At 30.5% G+C, this 8,321-nt stretch overlaps 1 protein-coding gene across 1 annotated transcript; it reads left to right on the top strand.

Moving 5' to 3' along the window:
- The first annotated feature begins 725 nt into the window (after window positions 1-725).
- LOC143067340 (cysteine protease ATG4C-like) lies at window positions 726-8,072 on the top strand. Its single transcript, XM_076240515.1, has 9 exons — window positions 726-1,568; window positions 2,380-2,463; window positions 2,897-3,109; window positions 4,159-4,345; window positions 5,381-5,457; window positions 5,812-6,087; window positions 6,423-6,499; window positions 7,181-7,300; window positions 7,740-8,072. Exons 1-9 carry the CDS (start codon window positions 809-811, stop codon window positions 7,932-7,934), a joined length of 1,989 nt encoding a protein of 662 aa, XP_076096630.1. The 5' UTR covers window positions 726-808; the 3' UTR covers window positions 7,935-8,072.
- Window positions 8,073-8,321: the final 249 nt, after the last annotated feature.

Genomic DNA, 8,321 nt, shown 5'->3' on the forward strand with positions numbered 1-8,321 from the left:
CCATAGTAAAAAATAAATAAAAACAATCTGGAATATCGTCAAAGAACTTTGTTAAAACTTATATAAAAAAAGTAGAAGATTTTACAAAACCAAACTAAAATAAGAACTGTCAGAGATGGTACTATCGTTTCTTAAAAAAAATCAAACATAAGAGATGACAACAATGGGAAACGTTTATTTACTTTATATAAATCTATATTCAGTATTTTTTTATTATTATTATACATGTTGTTTTTTTCTATCTAAGGAGAAAAGCATATTCATTTAACTTTAATGTTCCGTAAAATCGTTGGAAAAAACAACAACTTACGAATGAATTAACTCACTATATATATATAGTATTGTTAGCATGTTTTTATTTTAAAAGGAATAATGGTCATAGAATTATGACAAGTATTCCTTATTTCAGTTCAATATTATATATATTGCAGTTATCAAAATTTATTATAAAACGTCATTAGGAAAAATAGTGGCAATTACATTAAGCTAATTAGAAGGCTAAACTGGTTATATTAACAATGTTTAAGTTAATTAGTGTCAGAATGTCACTAATTAATTCAAACTGAGTCAGTTTATTTGTGTAATGTTTTTGAATAACACTTCTGTAAATCAAGGATTTGTACAGTACTGTACTACTATACAAATCCTTGTGTAAATATATGAAAAACTTTGGAGACAGGTTCGGGATAATTTCTCTGTCTTTTAGAAGTATCTACCATAAAAAAACTAATGTCATGTGACCATTGTACACAAAGTTCAAGATGGCGGAAGACAAGTTTTGACGTTTCAGTTTTTTCCCACAATAATCATGGATTTAAATTCATCTGGAGGAATTCAGTCTAAAAGTTCGTCGAAAAACAGAAAGTTCTCGGCTGAAGTAACATCTTTAGATTCGTGGAGTGAAGCAATCGATGACGAAGAAGTAGATTTAAAAGGGAAATTCGAACGCGAAACCGGTACAGGACAATATCAGAAAAAACAAACTAAAACGAAAACTGAGTCACAAAAACATATTAAAGATTTAAAGAATCAGAAAAGTTTAAGTAAAAAATCTGTGGTTTTGAACCCAAAAACATTGAAAAGTATCAATAATGAAGAACATGTAAGGAGCTTAGATTCGTGTCCAGATAATTATTCCAATGACACTGTACAAAATTCAACCATACAGACATTAGACCAAATTCCATCCACCTCATCTAATAGGGTTAGTGGTTGGTCATCGTCTTCATGTGAATCTGATCAGTTCACTTCATTAGACTATTCATCACTTCCAGTACCCCTGAACTTGTCTCTGCCATTACCAATAAACAGGGAATCTTCAAGTTTCCAAAGTGACATTATGAAAACACAAGGACAATCTTCTAAACTCAAAAGTAAATCTTATCAAGGATTAAGCAAGAACTTATCTGCCGAAGTTGGTTCTTTTTTTAATGGGGATGAAGATGAATCTGATCAACCTCGATCTCTACCTCCTGATCTGAATAGAAGTTACTTGTGGACTGATGATGTAGATCAGAAAGAAAAAGTTAAAAATAAGCTAATGTCAGTTTGGAACAACATGAAATATGGTAAATTAATATTTAGAGGAAAAGGGTGGTTTTGAAACATAACATCTTTGACAATTCAATATCGACTCTGTTCAAGTAAATGTACAATGTACATGTATATATGGCATTATATGCAATATGTACATGTACATGTACTTTCTGAAAATACAGTGTACTACAAATGTATGTTCGTAATGTTGTACAATGTACATGTATAATTCATTAATGTTTACAACTAGAGGAGATACAATATTGAATAGTCGGAATAGATTTATTTTACTTGTAGCACCCTGCTAGTAGCATGATAATGTCTTATTTGATTAGATTTTATAATAAGATGAAAAATAAATGAACATGCATTGCTATAGTTTAAAGGATTTTTTTTTATTTCAAATCCCATATGGTGCTATTTATGAAGATTGGGTATATCTAAATAAGCCTCCAAAACGTTGTATAAATGTATATGTACATTGTGCATCAATATGTTAATGAAAACTGTGACATACAAATGTACAATGACAATGTTATATACTGTATACACTTTTAACAATCTACCATGTGTAACTCATAATAGCCTGTACTAAAGCCACTAACTTATGGCACATAAAAAAGTACATGTACGTTAAAAGCTTATATAGAACTACTCTATCCTAATTCTACAATAGTAAATGTACAATGTATGTTGTAGGGTATTGTATGTACATGTATGTTGTAGGGTATTTTATGTACATGTATGTTGTAGGACTGTAGGGTATTTTATTTACAAGTATATGACCATGTATGTTGTAGGGTGTTTTATGTACATTTGTACATGAGCTCTTTTAAATTTCAGGTTGGACTTTAAAGACAAAAACAGCATTCAAATGTGACAGTCCAATTTTCTTACTGGGGACCTGTTACCATATTAGACCATCTGGTATGATTATTTTCTATATATATTATATTGTACAATGTAGCATTTGAGCTACAAAATGTAACATGAAAGAACACACTTTAAACTTACATTTTGTACATGTACATGTATGCTACATTGCTAATAAATACATTCATGACATTTTCTGACATGTAAGAACTATATATACTCACACTTTTATTAATTTATACATTGTACATGTACCTCTTATTGTGACTAATGCAAGTGTTAACGGTTCTTGAAATATATATTTGTTTCTCTTGATTTTTTCTAAAGTGTAAAATTTGAGTGTAACCATATGCATATGTGTAGGCTCTACTCTAAGTTTTTAAAACAATTATAAAAAATAGGAATTTAACCTACATGTACATGTATCAGTAATAAAACCATTTCTGTTTGTCTGTCATTATTTGGATTATCCCTTTTTTTTGAACAGACGAAGAAGTGAGGCCAGGTGAAAGAAAGAAAAGACCACCAAATGTTGAGATGTTTAAACAAGATTTTGCTAGTCAGATTTGGTTTACGTACCGTCAAGATTTCCCACAGATACCAGGAACAAAGATGACATCAGACTGTGGGTGGGGATGTATGTTACGAAGTGGACAGATGATGTTAGCGAGAGCATTCCTTACTCATTTCTTAGGAAGAGGTAAAAATTATTATTTTATGTACACTGATTAATTTTGTAAAAGTTGACGGCCTTAATGTTCTCAAAATCAAAAGTCTGTAGGGCTTTCAATAACTTCTGATTTATCTCATGTCCTGACAAAATATGGAAAAAATGTTATTGTTTGTCATGTTAATTGGATGTTTATGAAAATTAATATTTGATGTAAAGTTTATTATCTTAAGTGAAAATACAGTTTATGATTTGGGGTAGTACAGCAGGTAGAAGGATGACTCAAGCTGTTGCCATAAGTTATGAACTGTTCAACAAATGCTTGTAAAATTTATATTCATGTTGTTAGATTGTTACATCAGATTAAAAACGAAGGCCAAGTTTGAAATCAACTGTTTTTACTTTCATGACTTATAATTACAATGCTAAAATCTAGAGTAATGGTTCTTGATCGATTAGAAAATGGCACCTATGTCATTTTCGTGCAGTAAGATGAGTTACTGATGACAAAATTGGGATCACTTTTCATTTTTACCTTCAAGAGTTATGGTATTTAATTGATTGGATTATGACACTTTTGATATAAGCAACTACAGGTGATGATGGTATAGCCTCCAACAATGAGTCAAATCCTATACTGTATATATAGTCATGCTACATATAGTTATCTATAAAAGGCCCAATAGGACAAACAGAGAAAAAATTCAAACAAATAGCATAGATAAAAGAAAAAAAAATATGATGACAGCAAATCAACATAAGCTGTTGATTGACAGGCTCCTGACATAGGACAATTGCATTAAGTAATTGTTACTAGGGTAAACCCTCTCCTAACCTGAGACAATAATATTAATGGAACAGCACAAAACAAGTTTCAATAATTGTTGTTATTTTTATGTACAATAATATCTCAACTTAGCACTCATGATAATGGTGATGTCGAAGAAAAATGTCAATATTATGAAGCTTTCCTAATGCTGTTGGAATTCTGTTTCTTTCTCACCATAATCACAAATTTGTTATTTTAATTTGTATGTTCCTGCATTCTGTTAAATAATTCATTGATTTTATGGTTTTAGATTGGAATGTATTTCGGGAGCAGTCAAGAGAGCATGATACATACAGAAGACAAATTATTCGTTGGTTTGGTGATTTTCCAAGTGAAAATTCGCCGTTTTCAATTCATCGTCTAGTAGAAGCAGGGAAGTCACATGGTAAACAGCCAGGCGATTGGTATGGTCCTTCATCTGTGGCTTTTATACTCAGGTAAAACTAACATATTATGCTCTGGTTTTGTGCTGTGACTGCATTTATAGAAGCAAGGCAAAACATAGATGTTGCTTTTCTACTAATTTCAATTGTCAAAACTAATCTCATTTATATGCAGCAATTCAGGACCCATCCCTTCAGCAAACATGTGCTGCAGTGATTTACATTGTTCAAGTTTCTGATTATTTACAAAGTTATATTTTATAAGTAGATGTATGGTATGCTGTCATTTCAGTTACAAGTGCCTTGAAGAGGAATGTTGGGATGTGCTTTATATAATTGATTTACTTACCCAATGTCTGTTGTCACATTATGGGAGATAATTTCAAGTTTGATAAAAATATTATCAAAAGATGTGTTATATTCATCATCTACTTCACATGCCACATGTACAAGTGACAAAATAGTTGTAATTTAATCAATTATATTAAAAGTAATCGGACCAATATCTGAATGACAATGCAAAGTATCTAGGAAAAACAAAGTTTAATTAGTTTAGAGTTTCCCAACCGACACTCACATTTTATTGAAAATCTCTCAACAATGAGAAAAACACATGGTTAGCTATGATAGGCCCAAGTTTACAAAAATGAAATAATTAAAAAGTGAAAACCAGCAACCAGATTCATACTACAACAATAAACAAAAAACAGTTATACAGATGATAAGCATCAACAACCACTGGATACATGGTCTTGGCATAGAACATGTACATGTGAGTGGTTGAACACTTAATCTTAAAATATCTATTCTTCAATTCTTAAATTAATCCCTGTTGCCATGAAATTTAAACTTAATTGTTCACACTCTGAGTCTTTTCCTTTTAACTTTAGTGGATAGTCTTCTCATTATCAATCAAGCCTTATCTCCTAATTTTTATATTGATCAAATTTTAATTTGGTAGTCTTGGCAACATTAAATACAAATCAGTAACGGCATGATATTAACGAGATTTGAAACAGAGAAAACACACAAATATTATCTCATGCTTTTAATTTTGAAAACATTATATCTCAAACTTTTTCTTTACAGAGAATCTATGCAGAAAGCAATTGAGACTCAGCCTCTACTTGAAAACGTTGTTGTGTATGTGGCACAGGATTGTACAGGTATAATAAAACTTTTAAGTACTCAAGGCTTTAAAAGGGTAGATGAAATACTTCATATTTTAAAGTTTCATGAAAAAATATCAAGAGAATATTAGAAGTGTAATAATGCCTGATGAACAGCTATTTGCAAAGACCAAGGGATGTGCTAGTAACTCCTTGTACATGTAGAACAAAATGCATCTGATGTATATTTTAAAATACCAAAATGTATTTAATCATTTTTTTTACAAGATTCAGTCAGTGAAATAAAGTAAAGTTGCAGAAATGAAACAAGGTTACTCTGAATATATGTATGGGCCCAATAAATGAATAACTCAGGATGTGCCATGAAAAGTTTATTTTATTCTGTTGTAGTATACAAAAAAGACATCCATGAGATGTGTTGTGCAAGAGGAAGATCAACAACTAAATTTGGCAGTTCTTCTGATTCAACCGAAACAGTTGTGGACACACAGACAGAGGAAGAGGAGTGGAAGAGAGCAGCAATTATTCTAGTACCAGTCCGTCTTGGAGGAGAGGAATTAAACCCTGTTTACATACCTTGTATCAAGAGTCTTCTAGCACAGGATGGGTGTATTGGTATAATTGGAGGAAAACCTAAAACATCACTTTATTTTGTAGGATGGCAAGGTAACTATTCTAATGTGAAAGATAGAAAAATTTTCATAACATTGTGGACAACCGCAATACTTATGTTGGTAATAATACTGAATAATTTACCTTGAACTTGTTTGTCATCGGCTATCAATAACAGTGATTTTATGCTCACTCAGCCTGTCAGAAGCCTTCCAATAGGGATTTAAATAGAATAAAAGAGTAAAGTACATGCAGGTGTCTGAGAAGAATATCCAGTGGAAAATATTTCATGCATTGTCATGACAATTGAATAATTAAAAATAAGTGAATGTTTTTATGATTTTATCATGTATCCTTACTATCCTATTATCTTTTTTTTCTATTTTCAGATGACAAAGTTATATATTTAGATCCTCACTACTGTCAAGATGCAATAGACACTAGAGAAAGAAATTTTCCAATTCAGGTTTGTTGTGTTGTTAATGTTCCATCTATCAGTTGATTATAGAAATGTACCATTTCCTAGGCTAAACAATGGGAAATATTGAATAAGATCTTATCCAAATATCAATGATCAACCATTATTTACCCTGTGCATAAAAACTAAGGTGTAACTAACTGTTTGACTTATATAACCACAAGTTGATACAAATTAATAAATACGGATATAATTATGGTTTTCATCTCTTGAGGAGTGGGAGTGAATTGTTATTTTTGTTAAATTTATTCATGAATTCTACTCGTTAATGACGATGTTGAAATAAACAATTATTACATACATCTGAATGCTATAATAAAATTGAGAAAGAAAATGGGGAATGTGTCAAAGCGACAACAACACGACCATAGAGCAGACAACAAGTTGACGAATTTGGTTAAATTTCATTTGGTTGCTGTTTTGTGTCTCCTTTTTTAAAAGATTGACCATTTAAAATGCAAACTAGAAGTGCATACATACATGTAGTTTATGCAATCCAACTTGGTGATTACCAATGACATATGAGGTATAAGAATTGATATTATCAATCATTACAATAACTTGAAGCCATTTCATTTTTTGCATTTTAACTTTGGTGCAATATAAATACAAAATAAAAAATGTTATACATGTATATATTTCATCTTAATTCCATTATTTTTTTTCCAGACTTTTCACTGTTTATCACCAAGGAAAATCTCTTTAACAAAAATGGATCCTAGCTGTACCATTGGATTTTACTGTAAGACAAGAGCTGAATTTAACAGTTTTGTAAAGCAAACAGAAGAGGTTTGTACATTCACATTCAGAATTATATAAATCATAAAAGAAGAGAGCAGTAGCTGAAGTGGCAAAGTTTGCTTCATTATACAGTAACAAAACACTTTTATTTGTAACTGATTATTTTCTACTACTTTTGTGAAAAAAAATTCAATACTGACATATAGGAATTCAAAGTTTAACTTATTGTGATTTTTGTTATAATTTTTCATTTACAGCTTCTCATAATAAAAGTAAGGAGAAAGGGTATGATAGCACTAATAAGGCAACTATCCATAAAACCAAACACAAAGATGCGAACAACTGCAGGTCACTGTAATGCAAATTAAAAGGGTTCAATATTTAAATTTGGAGTCCAATTCGTCATAAATTTAGAATAATAGTTTGGAAAAAAAACCAATTTATAATGGCACATAGCTAATAACCGTATATTCATGTTTATTTTTAGATGATTTCACCACCTAAACAGAAACTTTCTTATCCAATGTTTGTATTCAATGAAGGAAACTCGACAGATGCTAATATAGAGAGTGATAGCTTTGAGAAAGAAGACCGTCTGCTTAGAGTCAAACATTACAAAATGGATCAGTATGGACGTATTAGATCTGGAACAGAAGAAACAGAAGAATTTGTTGTATTATAACAAAGATTTAATTAGGGTTGACATTTATTTTTTAACAGCTATGTTTATTAAATGCTAAATATTAGGAAAGTTATTTTAAAGTTGTTTTAAGCTTAACAGTTTTAAAATAAAACACATTGTTAGTTATGAAGAAAATGAGTTATTTTTGTGTAATCAGGGGTGTACTGAATTTCACATCAGTTTGGAAAATTCATACACCCCTGATTACTTCAAGATAAAAAATATATTGCTTTACTCATTTTTATATCAGGATGTAAAAATTGAAAAATGAGTATGGAGAACTTCCACTACAACATTTTTTCAACACTGATGTTGCTGTGCATTATCAAATATTACCTCTTTTTACTGTTTTTTTTTTTTCTGGATATCTTGAATTTAATTTTATGT

This window comes from Mytilus galloprovincialis, chromosome 1, assembly GCF_965363235.1.
Source record: "Mytilus galloprovincialis chromosome 1, xbMytGall1.hap1.1, whole genome shotgun sequence".
Classification (NCBI taxonomy): Eukaryota; Metazoa; Mollusca; class Bivalvia; order Mytilida; family Mytilidae; genus Mytilus; species Mytilus galloprovincialis.